Source organism: Camelus dromedarius, chromosome 6 (assembly GCF_036321535.1).
Source record: "Camelus dromedarius isolate mCamDro1 chromosome 6, mCamDro1.pat, whole genome shotgun sequence".
In the NCBI taxonomy this organism is placed as follows: Eukaryota; Metazoa; Chordata; class Mammalia; order Artiodactyla; family Camelidae; genus Camelus; species Camelus dromedarius.
The window spans coordinates 8,439,389-8,462,243 of NC_087441.1; the positions used below are offsets into that span (position 1 = coordinate 8,439,389).

At 51.8% G+C, this 22,855-nt stretch overlaps 1 protein-coding gene across 6 annotated transcripts in view; it reads right to left on the reverse strand.

Annotated features, from left to right (window-relative positions):
• The window catches only part of SYNJ2 (synaptojanin 2), an 89,786-nt gene that overhangs the window by 23,594 nt on the left and 43,337 nt on the right, over positions 1-22,855 (reverse strand). For 4 of the 6 annotated variants that reach the window (XM_064486528.1, XM_064486525.1, XM_064486530.1 and 1 more), the window contains exons 5-12: positions 20,356-20,439; positions 11,355-11,416; positions 9,069-9,165; positions 6,436-6,608; positions 5,182-5,263; positions 4,302-4,451; positions 4,061-4,226; positions 1,463-1,654 (exon numbers count right to left, since the gene is read on the reverse strand). In XM_064486528.1, coding sequence (XP_064342598.1) covers positions 1,463-1,654; positions 4,061-4,226; positions 4,302-4,451; positions 5,182-5,263; positions 6,436-6,608; positions 9,069-9,165; positions 11,355-11,416; positions 20,356-20,439 — 1,006 coding nt within the window. The remainder of the gene's footprint in view (positions 1-1,462; positions 1,655-4,060; positions 4,227-4,301; positions 4,452-5,181; positions 5,264-6,435; positions 6,609-9,068; positions 9,166-11,354; positions 11,417-20,355; positions 20,440-22,855) is intronic. The other 2 variants (XM_064486527.1, XM_064486526.1) reach the window with 2 other exon arrangements.

Genomic DNA, 22,855 nt, shown 5'->3' on the forward strand with positions numbered 1-22,855 from the left:
AAATCAGACCCGTGAGGCCTGAGTTGGCCAAGTCATGGGCCCGCCATCCCACCGCCTGGGTGGCCTCTCTAGACCATGCGGCGAGCCCCACAAGCCGACCCCCTTCCTGCTCCCACCGTGCACATGGCCTTTCCCTGTCTGCATCCTGGGTTCACCACTAACCGCTCCAGACCTCTGCTGCTCCCTCTGCAAAAAGGACAGTAAGGGCCACCTTGCAGGGCGGTAGAGAAGAGTAAGTTCTCAGATGACACGTGTAAAGGGCCTGGACTGATGAACCCCACCCCACCACCAGCCAGACCCTAAGGTCCCCGGGGGCAGCCGGGGCTCACACTTCTATGTGCCCCTCAGGACTTTTCATGGTGTTGGGCCTGCCTCGCTGGATTAATGACTGACTGTGGTCCTGTCCCAGGGCACTGTTGTCCTGGTGGTCAGAGAAGGGGACATCCAGCCCTGCTTGGGACCCACTCTGATGAAATCTGCCCCAGAAATGCCTGGTTTACAGGCAGCACAGTGAGCAGAGGTGTTCCTCATCCATTCTCCCTGTTCCTTTTTTTTTTTTTTTTTAATGGAGGTGCTGGGGATTGAACCCCGGACCTTGTGCATGCTAAGCACATGCTCTACCACTGAGCTTTACCCTCCCCCTGCTTGCTCCCTTTAACAGGGAAGCTTAGGTTAATGGAAACCCTGCACCAACTGCCCTCCAGTTGTGTCCTTCTGACATTCAGCTGCCTGAGCCATCCCAGTGACCCCGAACCACATACACGCTCTCCCCCACCCCAACCCCCCACCCTCAACCCCTGCAGCCGGTGCTCGGACAGCTGGAGATGGGGCTCTGGGCACCCCCCAGCACAGCTGTTGAGGACGTACGCACAGCCGACCCGCCCTCCACCACTGCACACCAACAGGCAGAGAACTGGACCCCGAGTCTTTCCAGAATTCAAGTGAGCAGGAAAAAGCAAAGCCCTAGATAAACACTGACTGGAGAAAATGTGTTTGAATCCTGAGTTCTGAGGCCATTAAACATTACCTAGCATGATATAAATCAAAAAGTGAGTTGTCAAACTTGAATTATTCTTAAAAGGTACACAAATGCTCTCACGACTTCTAAAGCAGTTGTGTATTGACATGGTCGGTTTGGGAAAAGGCAGGGACAGATGTCCTGGGTCGGTGCCTGGCTCTGCCCAGCACCTTCCTCCTTATAACAAGAAGGTTCTAATCATCAAAACCTAAAACTGCAAAATCTCTACATGTGAAGAGAAAAGGGATTCACTGCTTTAATAACCCTTCCAAACGTCTGGGAAAGAGAAGGCATCAGCGTGTGCTGGAAAGTTAGACCACAGTGCTTTCTACATGTTTCAAAGAGTGAGACCACCAAGTACCAAACTTCACAAGTCCGCCTGGGGGAGAGGTCGGACAGGTGTCTGGGTGTGCGCCTCATTGTCACCGCAGCAGCCACACTCACCCTGGCATTCGGTGACTCCGGAAAGTGTGGGCGCGTCCAGCAGCCAGTCGGCCAGCTCTGCCGTCCCCAGCAGGTTGCTCCTGAACTGCTTCCCTCCGTTCACGTTCCAGGTGCCCACGGCAACGCGCACCGGCTTGAAGTGCGTGAACTCCGCCTGGCGCTCTGACATGGCTCTCAGGACCCTGGGAGTCACTGTCAGGAGGCATAGAAAGGGCATGTTTGTACCCCCAAACCCCACGCACCCCCAGAAACATGGCCAGGCTCCGTGTCACAGAGGGATGCAGGATCCCATCAATATGGACCAACGCACGCTCCTGACGAAGGTGCTAAGAGGCTGAAAACCACCATGACCAGAACACTTCCCTGTGGCACTTCCATTATGTCATGAAAACACAGAACCAGATGCTCCCCCTCCACACCCTTATCCCAGCCAGACCCACGGAGGCATCAGATCCCAGGGAATCCCATCTTTGGGGATCGCTCCACAATCCCGTGGTAATTCAAGCAAGTGGACACCACAACTTTCCCTGGTAAAATATACACACGTGTAACTTTAAGTGCCTGATACCCATCTTTGCATTTCCCACCTTTCATCCTGCATTCTGTTGCATGAAATATTCTGTTTTGTTTGTTTTACTTCAGACTGAAGCCTTTAAAAAAGCGTTACTCTGAACCACGTCCATCCTCTAGATAGCCAAAATATATTCCACTTTTTAAACAAATGACTCAACCCAAATCTCTGTCGTGTTTACTTGGCTATTTAATAATACGAAACTCAGAGTTTCTTTCCACTTTTCCTGAGCAGGCCTGGTTTCCAGGGTCAACACAAACATCACCTTGGCTATTGGGAGCCAAATAAAAGTTCCCCTAATGACGGAAGGATGAAAGTAGAAGGAGTGTGGAACTATTTTAAGCATGGGCAAACTAATTTTTCAAAAACACCAACAATTTCTAAAACAAGACTCATACATTTTTAAAAGAAAAAATGCCGGGTTTCCCCTTCTTTTCTAAGAAACTATAATGTGTGCAGGCTCTAGAGGATAAGATGCCACTAAAGTTTTCCCAAAGAAACCTCTACCTCACTTGTATGTACGGTCTTACGCACACACTCACGCACGCGCGTGCGCACACACACGCACACTTAAAAAAATGAAGTCACAGATTCAGAAAAGAGTTTCCACAGGCTGCAGTGGATGATGTTACAAACTCCAAAACTCTAATTATAAAATAAATGAGCCCTGGGGATGCAAAGTACAGCACGGCTGTGTTAACAATGCTGTATCATATATTTGAAAGGTGCTAAGAGAGTGGTTCTTAGAAGTTCTCATCACAAGAAGAACCTTTTGTAACCATGTATGGCGATGAATGGTAGGTAACCAGACTTACTGTGACCACTTTGCCGACTGTACAAATACCGAGCTGTTCTGTTGTACACCTGAAACTAACACAAAGCTACATACCAAATCTATCTCAATTTCGAAAGAAAGAAGAAAGAAATCTCTAGCTATTGAGGGAATCAGGATAGTCTTTCCCCTGAGAGGGAAGGCATCTCCATCCCTGGGAGACCTGCACAGGGTCCTGGGGCCCTACCGGAAACAGGAGGCCGCCCCCATGGGAGACTCTCCACAAAGGACACCTGCAACGGGGCCAGGAACGCATGTGGGCCAACAAAGATTCCTGGGGCGAGTTGGCATTCAAAGACACTTTGGGAGGAGCACGCTGACTCCTGCAGGACCCTCCCAACCTCTCCCCTCCTCTCAGTGTGGAAAATAGTTCCAACTTAGAAAGTAGAGGAGCGAGCGTTCACGGGAGCCCAGGGACCACAGTGACGGCTGCCGTCGTGGATACAGTTTTATCTCCTGTTGACCGTGGTGTCTGACATCTTACAAAGCCTTTCTGGCTGGGGAGAGACTGCCCCTCCTGGGGCTAAGCCAATTCTCAGACCCAGCCAGAGCCTGTAATGTGCAAACTCACCAATCTGGGGCCTCACCTCCTCTTTCTGGCTGGCACACCCTGGAGACAATGTTCCCTGGCCAATGAATCCTTCCAAGACCAGGTACCACCCAACTAGAGCCCATCCGTAGAGCCCAAAGCCCCCCAAATTACCCAAGCTAGCCCATCCTACATTATCTACCTTGCCCTGACTTTCCTACGGAAACCCCAATAAAGGAAACCCCAATAAAGGCCATGGCCTAAGCACTCTGCTGCCTCCTGGCCACCCTGGGGGTTTCCATGGGGCCCCACATGGCACGCCTCCTGTCTTGAGGATTGAGTATGATAACCTCGTTTTTTCTGAGCCTCCACTCTGCTTCCTCTTGTGGCTGCACCTGACTGATCATCTCATCAAATACAAAACATGGCTGAAAGCTGCTGAGATCAGCTGGTCAGACTGTGAGGCTGATGGAGCTGAAGTCAGGGGCCAGATTCCAAGCACAGAAGCTCCCTCCTGCTGCCCTACAGCTCAGGGCAGTGCCCGCCCCCCACCACATGGGATTCTGGGGCTCCGTGAGGGGTGGGAAGGCTGGCTGGGAAGTCTTCCCTCCAGGCAGCAGGACAGCCAGACACCCCTCCCCCCAGGTGGAGCGGGGGCTGCCTTACCCAGCAGGGCCGGGTTGTCCAGCAGCACCCTTCCCCTGTCTGCAGACTCCTCGGTGTAGACGTCCCCGACCAGCAGCAGCCTGATGGCCTCCTGCTTCGCCCCGTCGAAGAAGTTGGACTGGATAGTGCGAGACACGGACCGGGCCCCATCCTTCAGCTTCCCCACCTGCCACGGGCCGGACGATAGGCCGTGAGAGGGGCCTGCGCAGACCCCCGACCCTGCCCCTCGGCCGGCCCCTACCTTGGCCTTGCCTTCCAGGGCCCGGCTGCCTGTGAACATCTTGCTCAGACTGTGCCCATTCAGAGACCACATTGCCTTGAAGGACTCCACGAAGCGGTCGGCAATGGGCTTGGAATTCAGTCCGAGGCTCTCGAGCTGCAGACGGAGGACCTGGGAGAGAAGAGACAGTTGTCACTGACTTCTCACCTGGAAGCTGCCTCACTGTCGCCTAGGGGACACCAGCAAGCGCCATCCCCATGAGTTCCCCACTCAGCATGTTGCTGTGGGTTAGTCTGCAGCCTCCAGAGGACAAGGCTTCCTCACAGCAGAGAACGGGGCTTCCTGCCACCACACACCAAATTTATCTACCCAGCCCTCCTCTGAATCCCTTACTCCTCCCCTTCTCCTCCACTACCAGAGGGCCAGACAGCAAGGGGTGGGCCGCAGGCGGCGCTGACCCCGCCCTTCCTCCCAGCGGTGAGCCAGGAGAGGTCACCCAGGCAGTGGGCCACAGAGACAAATGCAGGTCTCCCGCCCAGGCTGCAAACCCAGCCTCTTCTCAGCCAGCCTCACTCTGCCTTCATCCAACGGAATACTCACAACAATCATACATACAACCACCGTTTCTCAGGGTGGCACCCTTGGGCCACCACGGCTGGGATGCATTTCAGAGAGTGTGAGGAGGTGTGCATGTGACAGGTCAAAGGCATATCGCAGCTCCCGCAGGCCAGCCACCCAGGGAGACCTCGCTCTATATGCCGGGCACATCCTTGCCCCCTGCCCCCAACACTTAGAAAGTTAGCCCAGTGATGCCTCCCTCATCTTGCCAACGAGGGCGCTCAGCCCAGCCTGTCCCCCTGAAAAAACACAGGACAGGACACGGATGGCCCGAGACACAGACCTCGAGGGCGATGAAGCTCTGCACCGCGTTGGTTCGGTCCAGGCAGTCCAGACAGTTCATCCGCAAAGTGCCTTTCTGCAAACTTAGGGAAACAAGAAACGCCAATGGTTACAAGTTCTGCTGGAAGGAGCAGTGGTCCCCCAAGGAAACCTGTCCCAAGAGACAACCCCTCACCTCCTCCCTGGTAGCCCACCCGCCATCTAGAGCCCAACGCCCCCCACCCAGAGTGCTGGAATTATGTAGATGAACTGATCCTAAGCTGTCTGCCCAGCCCTGTCTGTTCCACAGAACCCCAGTGGGGGCTCAATGGTGCACATTGCGGTGGGGGGCCCCAGCCCTGCTACGGGTAGGCCGACCCCCAGAGCACACTCTCAGCAGCCTGCACACCCGGGGCGCTATAAATACAGTCAGTTCCCCTTGCTCACCATACTTATGCTCTAGAAAGTTGTCCATGAACTATTAGTGAATCAAACTGTTAGCAAAGTAACAAAAGCCAAGTCACTACTCCTGGAGGAACATGGGGGCAGGTCCTGTGGTCACATATTTGCATCAGCTAATCAATCTGTAACCTTGCTCTGTGGGTGTTTCTGTCAAAAGATACCTAATATATATTGTTGATTCGTTCACAATGACACCTCAACCTTCAGCCTTGGAACTCGTGCTTAAGCGAAGATTCTCTTAAGGCGTGTCACGGCCTTCTCAGGCTTAGGACCGCTTAGCGGGCGTCTCGAATTTCTCACCATTCTGAGCATGTCTATGAATGATGGCGAACACTCCAAGAGTACTGATTCTGGGGTTACAAATAAACCTTAGCAATCGGGCAAATTTGCAAATACGGAATCTGGGAATAGTGAGGGTCCACTGCATTGATTTGAGGAAGCTCGACTTCTTTCTCCTCCACTCTGAGTAAGGAAGCCACATCCCACTTTCCTTGGGCAATCGGGTTTATGCCAGCTGCCCCCCCCCCCCCCCCGGCTTTCATCACAGTTTGGATGATAAGGTATATGGTCACCCTGACTCCACAGTTTAACCTAGTCCCATCAGCACATTTATTTTGCCAGAAAACCATGATTTATCCTCTACTCAGAATTCAAAAGCATGTCTGACTGTAGGAAGGGAAAGGAGAAGGCTGGATCCCAAGTGCCCAACGTCACTGGCCTGCAGCCCTGGAAACTCCAAGCAGAGGAGGGCATGCGCCCAGGAGAGCCCCTGCCGGCTCACCCAGCACAGCGACAAGACGCAGGCGAGACTCACCGTGGACTTACATTCTCGCCCTTGGTGAACACGTCGAAGTCATCCCAGTGCAGCTTCAGCTGGGGCCTCAGCAGGTTCTCCAATTTCTCTAGCTTCCCACCTTTGGCAAACTGATGGAAGTCAAAGTTTATCATAGGAGTGTCGCCGGCGTGGCAGGAAGCCCAGAGCAGCTTCTGAAAGGGGAAGGGAGAAGGTGGCAGGGCATCTGAACAGCTTACCGCATCACCCAACAGAGCAGAGCATTTAGCTTGAAGGCTTAGGGGCGACTAGGCTGTTCACCAGCCCTGACCTGAAAAGGGCAGCACAGAACAAAGGCCCTGGGGACAAAACCATAAAGGAGGTCTTGCCTGCAGAAGGGCAGAAGGACCACCTTGGACAAAAGACAGCCAGAGCGAGTGTGGCTCCCCGGGGCAGCCCAGGGCCCCTGCACTGACATCACCTCCTGCAGGGCTCTCTGGAGGGCGCTGATGGGGGAAGGACCGCTCTGTTCTGCAGGCACCCAAGCACCAAGGCGCATCAGGTACAGGGCAGCGCAGCTCATAATCCAGCTCCCGTTGCCCCGGTAACCAGCCCCATCCTGTCAAGCCAAGCCTCCGGGAGGGTGTGCTCAGAGGTGGCCAAGTCTCCCCACGGGTCCTCTGGACCACCCCGTGATGCGAGGTGCAGCCCAGTGGAAGCCCAGGGTTGGGGAGACAGAGGCCCAGGAACAGCATGGGAGCTGGGGTGAGGGTGGGGCCAGAGCTGGGGAAGCACAGCAAGCGGGTGCCAGTGGGGCATGGTACGCCGGCAGAGGCCTCTCTTCCACACAAGGAACCTCAGCCGGCAACTCCTCAGCACTCTCAGCAGACAGCCCTGCAGCAAAGGGTGAAGCACTGCTTTCCCAGGGCACCCCGCCTCCATCCCCGACCCACGCCCTCCTGCGTGGCTTCAGGTCGGACTTGTCCAGCATTCGCCCAGCCAGAGTCTAATGACCCTGAAGGGCTAGAAGGACTTTAGACCGCCAGGTCCCTACGACTCAGGGGCCGTCCGTCCACCATGCGCTAGAATGCACATCAGGGCACAGTGACGCCGTCAGAAAGGTCTTGCTGTGGAGGAGTCAGCCCAGCTGCGAAGTGCGCTTGGTGGCTGCACATTCTGGAGCAAGTGCCTTGACTCCTTGCGGCCTGAAAACCCGGGGGTCACAGCCCAGCTGCTGGTACGTGGACCTGGGGATGGCAGAGTGAGCTCCCTCCGTGTGACACCCCATTTGGGACCACAACCCTGGTTTCCTCCAGGTGGTGTCGCCTCTTACCGCCCACCTGCCCTCCCCCCCGGGCCATGGGCCTGCGGTCATGTCCCACCCAGGGGTCCACCAGCTGATGAGGGGGATGCTTAGGACCCCCTCTCCCCAGAATCAAGGCATAAAGGGGAAAGATTCTTAAGGTTTCTTTCTTCTGTCTTCTTCCTTAAAATAAGCTGCCAACACTGCTGCCAAGATTGGTGGGAGGGAAGACAGTTCTTGAGCTTGTTGCCAATAGCAACAAACCAAACAGGAAAAGCAGGTCTGGCCAAATGAAACTGGCCACCAGAAAGTCTCCGCTCCAAGCACATAGCTTTCCTAAGCAGAGGGAAATGAGCACTCAGCAGGATTCAGCTTCCACCGGCCGGCCGGGGCCAGGACCATGAGAACACGCTTCCTGTGAAGCGATGTCTGACTTCAGACTCTCTCCATAAGGGGCTTCCTTGAGCTCTGAACAACCAGAGGGCTTTTTCCCATTCAGTGGGGCATGTGAGCAGCTGGGAAAGGACGGTGGAGGCTCACAGCCCACAGCTCATCCTGCAGCTTTGCCCACAGCAGACTGAACCACCCAGGACCACTGGGAACAGGGAGAGACGCAGGCCAGCAAGGTGGGCAGAGCCCCTGCTCACTGCTTCCTCCCCTGTCCAGGGTGTCTCCCTGCACTGCCCCTGAACAGAGCTGGGAGCCCACAGAAAGCTGGCACAGGGAGCAGCTTTCAGAGGCAGTCCACAAGGATGGAGGATTTGAAGGCTCCAAGTTAGCAGGAGGAAATCACATAAGATTGCTTGCTTTAGACGGAGCAGAGGCTCTGAAGAGTCACTGAGGCACAAACGCCCTGTGGGTGTTTGTGTGAACTTATCAGGAGGTGCCGGCCAGTAGCGGGGCCAGACCAGCGAGGGAAGAGGGACTCTGGCTCCTTGAGCTGGTCAGGGATACGTGGGGTGAAGCCCAAACAAATGTGTGCACGTGCATACACGTGTGTGTGTGTGTGTGTGTCAACATGTCTGCCTGAGAGAGCTAGTGGGGAGGCCGGCCGGCCCGAGTCCTCCATGCCCCAGTGGGGAGCACTGCAGGAAATGCAGCTGGAGACGGGGGATGTCTTGTTCTCATTTTGAGCAAATTCTCCCAATCACTGCTTCACAAAAATTGAACTTCATTTATCAGGAGCCCAAATCACCTAATGCTGAAGCTCTGATGGAAAAAACCTCCCCAAACACAGTGAGAGCAGTGCCGTCATTCCCAGTCCCCGCCCTCAGCAGGGTCCCTGGGTTCCCTCATGCCCTGCCCCCGCCCTGGGACGGTGGGGGGTGGTAGAGGGGTAGGGGGTGGCGGGTAGGAGGGTGAAGCCGGTTACCTTGAAGGCTCTGTTGAGCACCTCCTCTCCGCCTCTGCTCCCCAGCAGGTTCACAACCACTTGCTTTCCATACTGCTCCTTCAGAAGCACCATATGCCTGCAACAGAGCAGGGCAGTGCCGTGACGCCATGTCCACAGGACACACATGGATGCGCCTCCCAATGCCCGCTCCCCACCCCTCAGGGGACCTTCTGAGCACAGTAGGTTCAGGATGAGCTGTTCCCCACAAAAGGCACATCAGACTTCTAAACGCACTGTAGTACGAGACACAGGGTACGCCAGGCTTTCTATAAAGCTCCCCATTAAATCCAGAACAGCCGGCCTGGCCTTTCATTAACAGAGCCTTATAAATGTGATGTGCATATCTCTGAAGTTAATCTGTTTCACTTGGTACCTTCTCAAAACTAGAAAAACTGGTAGGAGAGCCATCCTCCTCGGTGCCTAAGTTTTTCATCTAAGTGCTGCATATCATGATGTTTAACCTAAGCAAGAAGGTATAATGAAACTGCAGTCTTAAGGAAAATTACTTGTCTACCAGAGATGATTTTTAAATACACATTTTGAAACAGGAGGGAGAGACTCAAGCTGATACTTCTCTTTTATCGCCAGCTTTTGAAAAGTAACTTTATAATTTTAATAATGTGAGAAATACTTCAATATAGTTTTAAAAAACAGTAAAAAGACACAATGCAAAAAGCAAATGCAGAATTAATTTAACAGTAAGAACTTTATGCCTAAAACTAGGGAAAAAAATGACTGGAAGATAATACATCACAATGTTAAAGTGGTAGAACTCGATGTGATTTAATCTTCTTTTCTTCTTTAAACGTTTCTCTATTTTCCAAATTTGTACAATAACGTGTTTCTTTTATAAATGGAATTTTTAAAAGTTAATTATCACATGAGAACCATTTTTAGCCCGATAAGAGAAGAAAGGCTCCCTTACTAACTCGAAGGAATAGCACTGTGTAGGAGAACATGGATCCGAAGTGGGCAGTTTATATTCCTCTGCAGACAGCTGAAGGTGAGGAGGAGAAGGAGGAGGAATTCTCCCAGGGCCATACTGCTGGCAGCCCTGCCCTGTCTGCAGCCCTTCCCCGGGGAAGATGTAGGGCTTGATCAGATCTGTGACATCAGGGTCCCTGCACAAGCCGGCAGGCTGCGCACTGTCCCTGGAGCTGTGCAACATGGCAGCCCCTGGGGAAGGTGCTGGAAGAAACAGAACATGCCTGGCCTGGTCCCTTGGGGCTCTTTTGGTTCCCGAAGAAGGTGCATCCTGGCCTGCGGTCTGATACAAGGAGACAGAGCAGGCCCTGCTCAGGTGGGGAGTCAGAGCCGCCCAGAACTAAGTCGTGCCCTGTTTGTAATATGCTAATTAGGGGGTCACGGTTGGGCTGGTGTTCCCAGTCTTAAGCTCAATAAGAAGACTGCAAGCAAAGTTAAAGCCCAAAGGTAGCTTCGGACAGAATGATTAAAATACTTTAAAAAATGACTTTGAGAATTTTTTATATCCATTAATTTTTTAAATTAGCATTTAGAGTAAAAAACAAATATTTTAAGAAGCTATTAGCTGTCTCAAGTACAAATGACTAATAGTTCAGGTTGGCAGTGGCTTTTCTTAAGTAAGTTGTAAAGCAGTAAGTGTACTATGATCCAATTTGTGTTTTAGGTCTGTTTGTTTGTTTGTGTATTTATTTATTTATTTTTTGATGGAGGTACTGGGGATTGAACCCAGGACCTTGTGCATGCTAAGCATGCACTCTACCACTGAACTGTACCCTTCCCCCTAATTTGTATTTTAAAATATGAACTATGTATAAGCCAGAATTTTTTCTAGAATGATACTGCTATATAAAAAACTAACAGTGGAAATTGGGAGTAAGGGTATGTCCACTTGTTCCTTTATACATTCCTATACTGTGACTTTTTAAGGCCTATGGATATATTGCTTTAAAAATAAAAACAAACCAGCATACAAATATCCTATAGTTTAGATGCTCCCTTATTAACCAGGACAAATAGATAAAGCTTCACTGCAGAAGGAACTAATGAGATAAAATAATTGCAAAGTGTTACCTGAACATTTATTAGTGAACATTCAGGGAAACCTGAGAGCAAGTAAAAATTCCATTTTGTAAACTGCTTTTCTGCATAAAGAACCAAAGTAAAAGGCAGATTTAGAGTCCAGATTTGGGGCACCCCCCTTTCCAGCTGCACCCTGTCCCTGGCGCTGCTGTCTGATGCGAGGAAGGACAACAGCCTCGGGCCGGTGCCGGACCACCCTACCTGTCGAAAGCAGGTGCGTTGGCTTCCAGGCCTCTGTTGAGTCTCAGATGATGGGAGCCAACCTAAATCAGAGAGAAACAACACTGGCAATCCATCCCTCCCTGCGAACCCAGGACGTGATGGTATTCCCACTGGTCCTCGCACTGCCAGCCAGGCCACCTGCAGCAGCCCCTCAGCCCCTCTGCGGCCCACTCACAGCTCAAGTCAGCCAGGCCCCAAACCCAGGTCCCTGAGTCTGGCTCTGCTGCAGCCCAATCCTCACTGCAGGATGGACCACACCAGCTGGAATTCCTCCAAAGACAGAGACAAACTTCAGGGGAGACCATGGGGCCCATGTCGAATCCACAAACCTTTCCATGGTGCAGAGGTGCGGCTAAGCCAACTGGGAGAGAGAAACCGCTCCCAGCCTCTTCTGCAACCCCAGGGACCTTGACTGCCCCCAAATCTGAATTATCATAACTACCTGCAAAGGAATTTTCCTTATTGTTAAGAACTACTTATTTAATACTGGAAGTTTAAAAAACAAACATAAAACTATGTATTGGTATTGGAGCCAGTTTGAGGGGGGCTCTCCCTGGACACATCTGGGACAATCTGAGCAACGAATGATACAAGGACAGTAGTGGATTATAACCTGATGAATAAAACAGGAATCCATGCGTCTATACAGACGAGAGCTGGCTGGATGGGTGGACGGGTGGATGAATGGATGGATGGGTGGGCAGGTGAATGGGCAGATGGTTAGCTGGGTAGGTGGCCAGCTGGGTGGTGGGGGGTGGGAAGGAGAGAGGGCTCTTCCTCACAGTGGAATCCCAACTGATAAATACGAAGGGAGTGGTGAGAAATCATCATCTTATACCTGTCACGGTAAAGAGCTGTTTAGCAAAAATCATCCATTGACCATAAATTTCTTTTTTAAAAATATTTCAAAGTCACTTTTATTAAAAGTTTCATCATTATAACTTAAAAACATGAAATATTAAAGTGAAAACGTGACCCGGTACAAAGCATGAAGTCAAACTCGGGTCATCTGGTTCCAAGCCCGTTTGGAGAGGTGGGGAGAAAAGCACAGATGTTTAAGAAATATACGACTCTCAGGTTCTATGTGAAGGAACCCTTCCAAAGACTTCAAATCACAAAATCTGTTGCATTGACCATAAATCTTCAGGGAAAGTTTGAGAAGGAGTAGGATACTTGCATGGTCTCAAAGTGTCTCCCATAAATTGCTTATGAGTTGAAAAGGAAAACAGATTAAGTTTAAGTGGAGAAACTGAAGAACCCCTTGCCCAGGTGATCAAAATTGGCATCACTAATGAAGGGCAGGGGGACACCGTGGGCTTCCAGGTGGGAAAGGCCATCGGAGAAGGACGTGGTCGCTCAGCATGCTGGCCAGGGATCCATACCCTGAGCCTGATTGTAATGAAACACCAGGAAACTCCCAAATGAGGAACATTTGGTTTACAGAAAAAGAAGGCCTACATTCTCCAAAAATGTCAATGTCAGACAGGAAGGCGGAGGAACCGGTCCAGATTAAAGGAGACTGGAGATGTGATGGCTAAATGCAGGATGTGATCCTGGAGTGGATTCTGGACTGAAGGGGAGAAGGAGTCATGATGGACATTAATCACGGAGACCATCGATAAATCCGGAGTCTGGACTGCACATCAGATTAAAGTACTGGGTCTATGTTCCACTTCCTGACCCTGGACCTACCCGTGGTGAGGTAAGAGAACATGTTTGCTCTTCGGAAAAACATCCTGAAACATTAAGAAGTAAAGAGATACAATGTATGCAACCTGTTCTAAATTGGTTCAGAAATAAATAACAGCGTATGCGTATGTGGCAAGAAGCTGACGTTTAGTGAATCTGCGTAAACCACGTACGGGAGCACTTTGCGCTGTTCTTACAACTTTTCTGTAGGTCTGGAATCATTTCAAGATAAAAAGTTTCTTAAAACATACTGCTTCATTTTGCTTGGTCCTGAAGGGTGTAAAAGTGGTGTCTTTGGATTCATCCATATCCTCAGACGGAGCCATTGCTGAACACGTGCGGAGTGATCTTTCATAGCTCCTACCACAGCGGGTAACGCGTCCGTTACTCTTCATACTTGAGGAGAGAACCCATCTGGGAAGCTAGTCTCTCAGCAACAGATTTGGAATTAGGTTTGTCCACAGAAATGACAGTCTACAAATAAAGTCTCAGATTCCTTTTGGTCCTAAGAAACCTGGTCACCAAGGAAAATGAGTCTGCAAAATAAGGCATCTAACATCAGGCATCTCGCTGTTAACCAGTGGGAGAGCCCAACACAGGCTCAACCGGAACAGCTTTATTTTGCATGTACTTCGCCCTTCTTTCCTGATGACCCCCGACTCCTGGCGGACGGGATGCCACATGCCTAATCCCCAAAACCTTCACAGCCCCTGAGTTCGACACCCAGGCTCCTGTCTTTGTTCTGAGCCTACCAGGAAGGTGCTGGTGGAAAGCGGGTCCACGCTCCTCTCAGCCACCTTCTGAGGGACCCCTGAGGACGAAAACCCGGGGAGGGGGCTGCCTGCTCTGTGTCGGTCTGTCAGTCACACAAGACGTCGCCCGGCCTCAGGGATAAGCCGCGGCTGCTTTTAGGCTTGCTCCATGGGAACAAGTAAGAAGAGAATCAGAAAACAAAGTTCAGAGCTCAGGAGCCTGGTTTTTCGTTGTGACAAGTTCTATCCCCAGACGTCACCTCCCTGAGTCATAACCCAAAGTTTCCTCTTCTAAACGGGTGGAAAGTGTAGTCACAGACGACTGGACTCAGGAGTGTCCCATCTCTGTCTCTAAACTGCCCATTGTAAACATCACCTAAGTCCCATTACAAACTGCACACCCAGTCCCGGCCTGAGTAAGTGAGCCAGGCACCTCGGGTCTCCATGGCACTAGGAAGATGGGAAGGGACGGGAGACCCTGAATTCCCTGCCCTGGACGATTACCACCAATCGGGGTCACCGCAGAAAACCCACAAACACACCTACATGTTTCTAACAAGTCAGCACAAGTGCAAATTAATTTGATGGAGAGTGTGCCCTTTGTCCTGAGAACAAGCAGCCACCAGGGTGAGACGCCGCAGGCCCTCGACTGCATCGGCAGGACTCAGGGAAGGCGGGGACCAGAGCGGACGCAGCAGCCCACAGTAGGAGAGGACACAGCCCAGACCCAGGGCAGAGCACCGCCCTGGTCGTGCCTCCAGCTTGTCTCCCTCACCCCAGATTTTCCTTGTGGTCAGGGCAAGGAAGGACCCCTACAGGCCTGCTCCCATCCCCCATAGCAGTTAGTCCAAAGTCACTGTTGAGGACAAACACTGAGACGTCAAGGGCGCCACCCACAGTGAAGGACCAGCGCAGTAAAGGGGTAGAAAGGATCCCTGCCGCTAACAGTTCTCAAAGTGTGGTCCCTGGACCGGCAGCATCAGCGTCCCTTGAGAGTGTGTTAGAAATGCAGATGTGGGCCCACCCCAGGCCTCCTGAATGAAAGTCTCTGGGGGTGGGGCCAAGATTCTGTGTTCTAACAAGCCCCCAGGTAATTCCCGCAAGTGCACACATGTGCATGTGTGCGCACACACACACTCTACACGCTGAAGTTTGAAAAGTGCTGGTTTCTACTTATCTTCCTTGTTCCCTTTTTGCTCGGAGTTAGGATGCCTGTGAGGAAAGAAGGCAGCAGGACAGGAGTGGCCCTGGGGGCGGCATCCACACTGCACTCGGTGACCAGGCCCAGGCTGCCCCCAGCTGCATCCCCCTCACCTCCTAAGGTGGATGGGGCTGTGGGCAGGAGGGGGCCTGGGCTGCTCTCTGGGAGGGCATCCTCCCTCCATCACCCTTAGGTCCCGTGGCCTCAGGCCTCACATCCAGCCTCCCCACCCAGGCCCTGCCTCCGCCGCTGCCCGGCTCTGACACGGACCCGAATCGCTCCTCTCGGTGTCACCTACTCCTTAGGCCACTGTGTGTCACAGCCTCAAGGAAGCTTCAGTCGAGGATAGAATGAAACCACTGCTGATCCCAGCACACGGGAACTGGCCACGCTGCTTTTTTCAGTCTCCCTCCTCCCCCGTCACCCACCCTCCTCCCCCAGGGCCAGGCAGACACTTAGCCAATTACTCTTGTCTGGTCTTGAAAGTCACAGGTTCCATCCTCAAGACTCCAAGCTGAACCTAAGGGAGCGGCTGGAAAACCAACTGAAGTCCCAAGGCCGCCCGGCTGAGTGAGTTGATGCAGAGACCCCATGGGCACTCAAGAGGGTCCCAGCGTCACCAACAGCATCTCCAGACCTCTCCCCGCCCCTCCCTGCCCCCTCCCCCAGTTAAAGCTGCCGGCCTCACTAATCTGGATCCTTGCAACTGCCCCACCTGATGTCTCTACCTTCGATCTTCACCCTCCACCCGCCCCATGAAACCCTTTAGTGCCACATCCAGGGTGTCGGGGGAGCCAGCTCCTTGCAGCTCACTAGCCGCTGTGTGCACTCCTCTTCACAGCTCCAAGTTCAGTCATGTCGAGCTGGAAATGGGCAAATGCCACAAACCAAAACTTCTCCCTCCTGGCCCTAGAAAAGCTGATTTACCAGCGTAACCTTGAGTGCTTCCCGAGCCTCCTGCACACTGGAGTCACCTAAGAGTCCTCCAGAAGTACTGATGCCTGGCTCCTGCCCACAGATGCTGTGATTTAATTGGACGGCATGCAGCCTGATACCAGGAGTTGGACGAGCTGCCCAGGTGGTTTTAATGTGCAGCAGTTTGGGTACCATTGGGGTAAAATTCAAACTCCTTTGCGTAACATACAAAGCCCATGTTTATCCGGGCCTTGCCTCCAGTCTCACCTCTCACCACGATCCCCGACCTCCAGGACTGCAAGTGGCGAGCCAGCAGGGTTCCCTGGATGTGCACTGATCTCAGGGGTCGCACCATCTGCATCCATGGTTCCCTCTACAAGGCTGCCCCTTGGCCTTGGTGATTCCACCCATTCCCTCCCAGGTCAGTTCAGACCCCTACCCCTGCAGCCTGGGTGGGCTGTCCCTCCCCAGAGCTGCCACAAGGATCTTGTATTCACACAACACTGTCATGTCCTGTCACCTCCTCCCCGAAGGCAGGGGTGACATCTGATGTCAGGTGCCTGCATGTACCAGGTGCTTAATGAGTGTCTGTGGGATGAATAAACGGCTTACCCTGGGGTGCGTATGAGGCCTGGGAGATGGATCAGCCTAGGAGACTGGTCCCTGTGCTGCGCATGAACTGAGAGAGGTGAGCACACTGTCACCACACCTCAGCGTCCTCATGGAGACTTCAGGGGAAACCCCTACTCAGCTCTCAGGACTCAAAGAGCCACGCTTCTCCTAATGCAACATGCTTTTATCTCTTAGATGTTACAATTTATGTTAGTAATAACATTAACAGCTACCATTTCTTAGTCTTTTTTTAGATTCTAGATACAGTGCTAAATTCTAATACATGTTATGATATTTCATCCTCTCCATAACCCTATGAGATTGATACTGTTAACCCCACTTTACAGAAGAGTAAACTAAGGCTTAGCAAAGATAAGAATTTTTCCACTTTTTTTTTTGATAAGAACTTTTTTTTTTTTCTTGAGATTAAAACGTCTCAAAAGCATATAGTTCCCAAGTAAGGGAGCCAGAACTTGAACTGGAACGCAGGTCCCTGTAACTTCACAGCTTACGCTCTGAATCACATGATGAGCTGCCGCACGAGCCTGTTTCTTCCCGCGATGTTGCTGGTAAGCCCAGGAGCTCCCTGCAAGCACACGGGACCCGCGGCCCGCCTTCCGTGTACAACTTTTTCCTGGCTTCAGTTCACTTTCATTTTAAATATTTTTTCCCCTTCATCCCAACCTCATCATTACTTTTCTTTCCACCTGCTTAGCAGAGGTACTGCGGATTGAACCCAGCACCTGTGCACACAAGCACGCAGTCTACCACTGAGCTATTTCCTCCTGCCCCCAACCTTGGCATTACTTTTGAATCTGCTGTGCTGTAATCCACCTCACATCCTTTTTGGAACAAAGAAAGGTACAACTACCCAAATGAGCACCTACAGTGCCCTGCACCGCAGAGCTTAGTAAACTGCCTTTGACAGGGAGGAGGCAAACGCAGGCAAGGAGGGAGCGGCAGAGGGGACCAACCTACTCTGCATCCTCTTCCAGCTGGCTTAGTCACACAGACCTAGGTCCCCCTTTGCAAGACATGTGTCTATATGTGCATGTTATGGGGGAGGAAGACTCTAAAATGACAAGAGAACAAACTCTTCAACAGACTAACAGTATATACAAAATATACTCTATAACTAACCATACCAGAAGAGCAATTAGCTTTAAGGGGAACATTTCAATGTGGCTATTTATCAACCGCATAGCCTTTTAACATGAGAAAGATGAATTGCTAAAAATATATGGTTGCTAGAAATGCAGTCAGGATGCAGGAGTTTGTAATGAAGATGCCACGCCTGTGGAAACATGCAGACAAATCATCATCCCACAGTCTTCTCTGCCCACCCGCTCTGTCCCCTCCCTGGGGGAGCCCCAAGAGGGCAAGGGCACAACATTGCCACTTAAAATGCAAGCTCTTCACCCCAAAATCTTTGCCCTTTTCTTCTAACCTAAGTGAAGAAGTGGGGGAAATTTTTCAAAACGGAGAAAAACAACCAGAATTGATCATCATTAGGCTTGCTATTGATGGTTCGGGTAGGGTGACTGAACGCTGCCTTCCTGTCCCCTAAGATGATCTCATCTCTCTTTGATGACAGACAGTATTTAGAGGATAAACAGATATTCATTAGACCCAAGGGTTACCAAGCCCGTAAGATTCATGAACACTAAAGCCTTTTGAAACTTATTTTGAAGACACCATGGAGGCTCTGGAGGAACACGGGTGTTATAAGTCTAAAAGATGCCACAGCTGCAGAAAAGGGGGCCACCCAAGGTCCACGGATGCTGGTCCAAGTCAGACTGGGGGACCGCTGATCCACTGCAGGGCCAGGCTGCGTCTGGAGCATCAAGGGGGTCAAGCTGGAGACAGGAGTTAGAGAGGAGGATGATAAGTTTTGTCTGGTTTTTAGAAGAGGGAGACCAGACCACAGGGAGTCCTAGAAGTATGACAGAGATGGCCAAAGAGTTGGAAGGTCCCAGAGAAGATGAAATGGAGAAAGGGGGAACCGCGAAGGTCTCTGAAGGTCTGAGGACTCAGATTTGTCTGGTGTGTCCCCTGGAACACCCCACAGAGACAGACCAAGTACAAGGCAAGGAGAAACGCGCTAATGATGATAAAAATGGAGCCACCCTACATTGTGGCCTTGAGCCAGCGCCTGGAGGTCAGCTTCTCTGAGATCCTGGAAGAAGGACCCTGAACTGGGTGAGAGGGTGAAACAGGTGAATTTCAATGGGTCCATCCCAAATTCTAAGACTCTATCATGACCATCCCCCAGCTGGGGGTTTCTTACGAATCCTTACACATGACGTGGTCTCCCCCTTCCTTCCTGTATTCTACTCGTTTCATCTTTGCTTTTTAATCTTCTAAATACAGAGCTCCAGAGGTTTCAGAAGGAAAACTCTAAATCTAAAGAAAATCAGGTTTCAAAATCCCTTTTGGGATGTCCAGCAGAGGCAAATTACAGAGACAGAAAGTAAATGGAACAGTTGCCCAGGCCTCAGAGAGCGGGAAGGGGATGGGCCGTGACCGCTGGTGGGTCCAGAGTTTTCTTAGTGGTGATGATAGGGTTCTAAACTTAGATTATGGTTATGGTTACACAACGCTGTAAATGTGCTAAAAACCATTGAATTGTACACTTTAAATGGGTGAGGTTTATGTATGTAAATTATATCTCAACAGAACTGTTGAAGAACAAAGCTCTTTTGGGATGCGCCCCAGAGGAAATCTCCAGTTACAACCTTCCTCAGGAGTGCTTCGTTCTGCCACCACTTAATGCCACCAGCTCCTCATACGTCTTAGTTGCTCCTTTCTAATGGGAAGACTGAATGTTAATAAAGCTTTTTTGCACAGAACTCAGGGCCCAAGTGAGACACTCATCTGTCTGCCTCACCAGAGGGCTGACTTGGTTCCTCATCACAGCTGCCAACTGCACGGTGACAGCCATGAGGACAAAGTGCCCATTGCGGATGCTGGGTCAAGTCAAGGGCAGGTGAGCCCCAGGGTGTCAAACAAGCCCAAGCACCGGGCAGGTGGCCCTGGGCCTCTTCAGCCACTGACTGAGGACCCACCGTCCTCACACAGAGCTCTCGGGGAGAAGAGCCAAAGCCATGGAGGCACAGGCAGAGGGGTCTTCTGAGGGCACTCATGTTCCCTCCGGCCAGGGAGGGAGGTCTCAGGTCCACTTGGCCATGACCCTACTGGTAGGAACTCACTGAATGAGGCAGCACGCCGTTCCATTGACGACAAATGTGTTCTTGGAACCACACCCTGAACTCTTCCCAGGAGACAGAGTGCCAAATACCTCTGGCACCGGCCAGAGCCCTGTTCGGGACAGCAAGGTATATTTTTAGAAATCACGGGAAAGCCCTGTGCAATTCTCACGTGGCCCCACAACAGGCACTTCCAAACGCCAGACTGGCAGCACGGCCACTGGGGCCCCCAGAGCCTTTCAGAGCTTTCCAGGAGTCACAACTCTCCAAAGGCATCTTGGGCCACGTTCTCAACACACTGAACTTGGGTCTTACTGGAAGTAACTCCACTCAATCCCACAATGTGGTCCACTTACCTGCAAAGACCTTCCTACCTCACCAGTGAGCTCATGATCGGAAAACCACACACAAAGTATATGTTTCTGTGTTCGACACCACACACACGTGCACACTCACACACACGGTGACAACTCAGCTCAGTCCAACTGGGCTGGGGGAAAAAACCCAGGAACTGTGCCATGGGAGAAACAGGGTCGAAAGAAACAACCCACAGCCATTCAGAAGCAATGAGTGAATACACGTAGACATGCTTTTTCATTACTTACCTGAAGCCCTGGCTGCTCCCAAAACAGCGGAACGGAGCCTCTGATCTGGACAAAAGACGACACTCCATCATCCATGTAAATCGTCTGCACCACAGGGAGACAGAAAGGAAAAGGTATTCTTCAATGAAACCGAGTGTCCTGGAGCCGGGTAACGGGATCCGGCGGCCTGAGACCCGACACCAGCTAGAGTGCAGGGCGACCGTGGGGCGTGAGCGCCCTCTGCCCTCTCTGGGCCTGGCCCCGCTGCTCCCCGACCCCCAGGCCGCCCAGCGCTCTCGGGCTTGCTGGCTGCCCACCAGCCTCCGAGCGGGGCAGGAACTCCCACAACCTTCCCGACCTCCCTGAAAAGCCCAGCAATTCCTTCCCCTACCACAACTTTAGGAACAGAAGCAAATGGGCTCTGGGACTAGGTCAAGATCTTCCTCTGCTGTCACCCTGTCAACTGGCGAAGTAGTGGGCAGCGACTGGAAGAGGACTGAAGGAAGTGAAATGAACCAGCTGTAGCCAAAAGCCCTAGTTGGTGGCACTCGGCGGTCCCGCAACTGACAATGCAAGTCAAGACCCGACCCGAGCTCGTGCTTGGTCCTGGCCCTACACCACGTCTTCTTAAATGTGCCACACAGTCCACACACAGCTTCCACGAATTCCAGTGTGACAGCACCTGTATAGACATGGATGACCCTTACCAGCTAAAGAAGTATCTCCTCCCCACCCCCACACACCGTTGTTTTGGGGTGCACCAGCTCCTCACCTGCCTGCAGGCCCCTGCTGACACCGCAGTGCCGAGGCGTTCTAAAAGGACAAAGAGTCCAGCCCTGAGCATCACGAGGGGGAGGCCATGGCAGTTCTCAGATGCTGCCCTTTATCTGGGTAACTCTACCCTGGCCTGGCAGGGCCGGCCAGGGCGATGCTGCTGGCCCTTTCCAGTTCTTACCGGCTTGCTCCCTTACAGGGTAGCTTTCCATGCAGCTAGATCACACTCAGATCACACATGCATTAGTAATTCTGCAGTGGAGGACTTGAACATTAGACCCTAAGGCTCCCTGGACTCCAGGAATTATAGGAGCCTGTTAGTTACAATGTTGAGCTGAAACCCTACCCTTTAAGCCCCAAAGGAAAAATGTACTGGGTTAAGAATTGGTCAGTTTCCAGATATTGACAACCAGCAAATTTGTTGCTCTCCATTTTTCTATTGACAGCAGACGCAAGCAGGTTGTTTAAACGGCTGCAGGCAGCGCTGGCTACAATGGCATTAAATGCACACAACCCAGCTGCCTGTGGCACAGGCACAGGGGGTCTCGATCCCTGAGAATCAGCCAACAGCTGGGTAAACACAACTCTTAACATTGCCCAGGATCTGATCTAAGCTAAGGAGCTATTACCCTTCACTTTCTTTAGCACGTGCTACGAGCACTGCTTACAGCTTTAGACCAGAGGGGTGGGAGCTGAAACTCAACAACCACAAAGAGAAAGGCGCAAAGCAGGAGGACTCGCCACTGGGCACACTCACTTTCCCCTACAAGGCTTTCCGCTGAACTTCTGTTCCCAGATGAAGTGTCTGCAAACCAATTTTTCCCAAGTCTGCATTCTTGGGAGGACACTCACGGTCATCCCAACCTCCCTCGATTAATCAGTGGCCTTATCTTTAGTAGTCAAATATTTATTTCTTATCTTTTGTTTTCTTTTGATAAACTAGGGGACTTTCTGCATGGTGAGTCATGGCTGCAGAGCAAGCCTACAAGGTATGGCTCCCAGCAGAGCCGAAGACTCCAGACTTTTTCCCAGGGAGACAGAGATGCCCCTGCACACACATGCATATACACAGCACAACTGCAACACAACATATATGCGTGTGCACACATACAACACAGACATGCTTGCACGCACACACATACACACACAACACCCATACATACAAACGTGCACACACACACAGCCTGCCCTGGTTGTTTCCCCTTAGGAAAAATGTAAACGCAAGGTGGGAGTGGAGCACCACCCTTTTCTGGCTCCCTGAGAATTTGACTCAGGAGAAGCCCGTTTGCCCACAGAGAGTCCCCATGTCAGGGAACCAGCCTGTTCTGCCTGGTGCCATCGTTTGTTTGAATGACAGCAGCACTGCAAGCTGTCAGCCCCTTAGCAGGGGGCACAGGCTGGAGGTGACCTGAGAGCAACCACAAGAGGGGCCGAGCTGTCCCCACCAGGCTCCTTCCCACCAGGGGCTGGGTACCAACGCCTCGAGGTCACCGCCTGCCACCCTCAGGCATGGACCCGGGGTTTCAGACCTTGCCGTTTCTCTAAACACCGGGTCACAAAGCAGGTGATACTTTGCTCCCTGAATGAACCAGCCTCGCTCTGCTGACTCACTCTGATTTGAAGACCTCAGGATGCGACGCACAATCTGCTCTGTCACCATAAGCAAAGCCACCAAGACCACACATGGAGGGCACACTCAGCCCCAGGACAGCATCCCAACCGATCGGCTCCCGGGAGTCCTAAATGA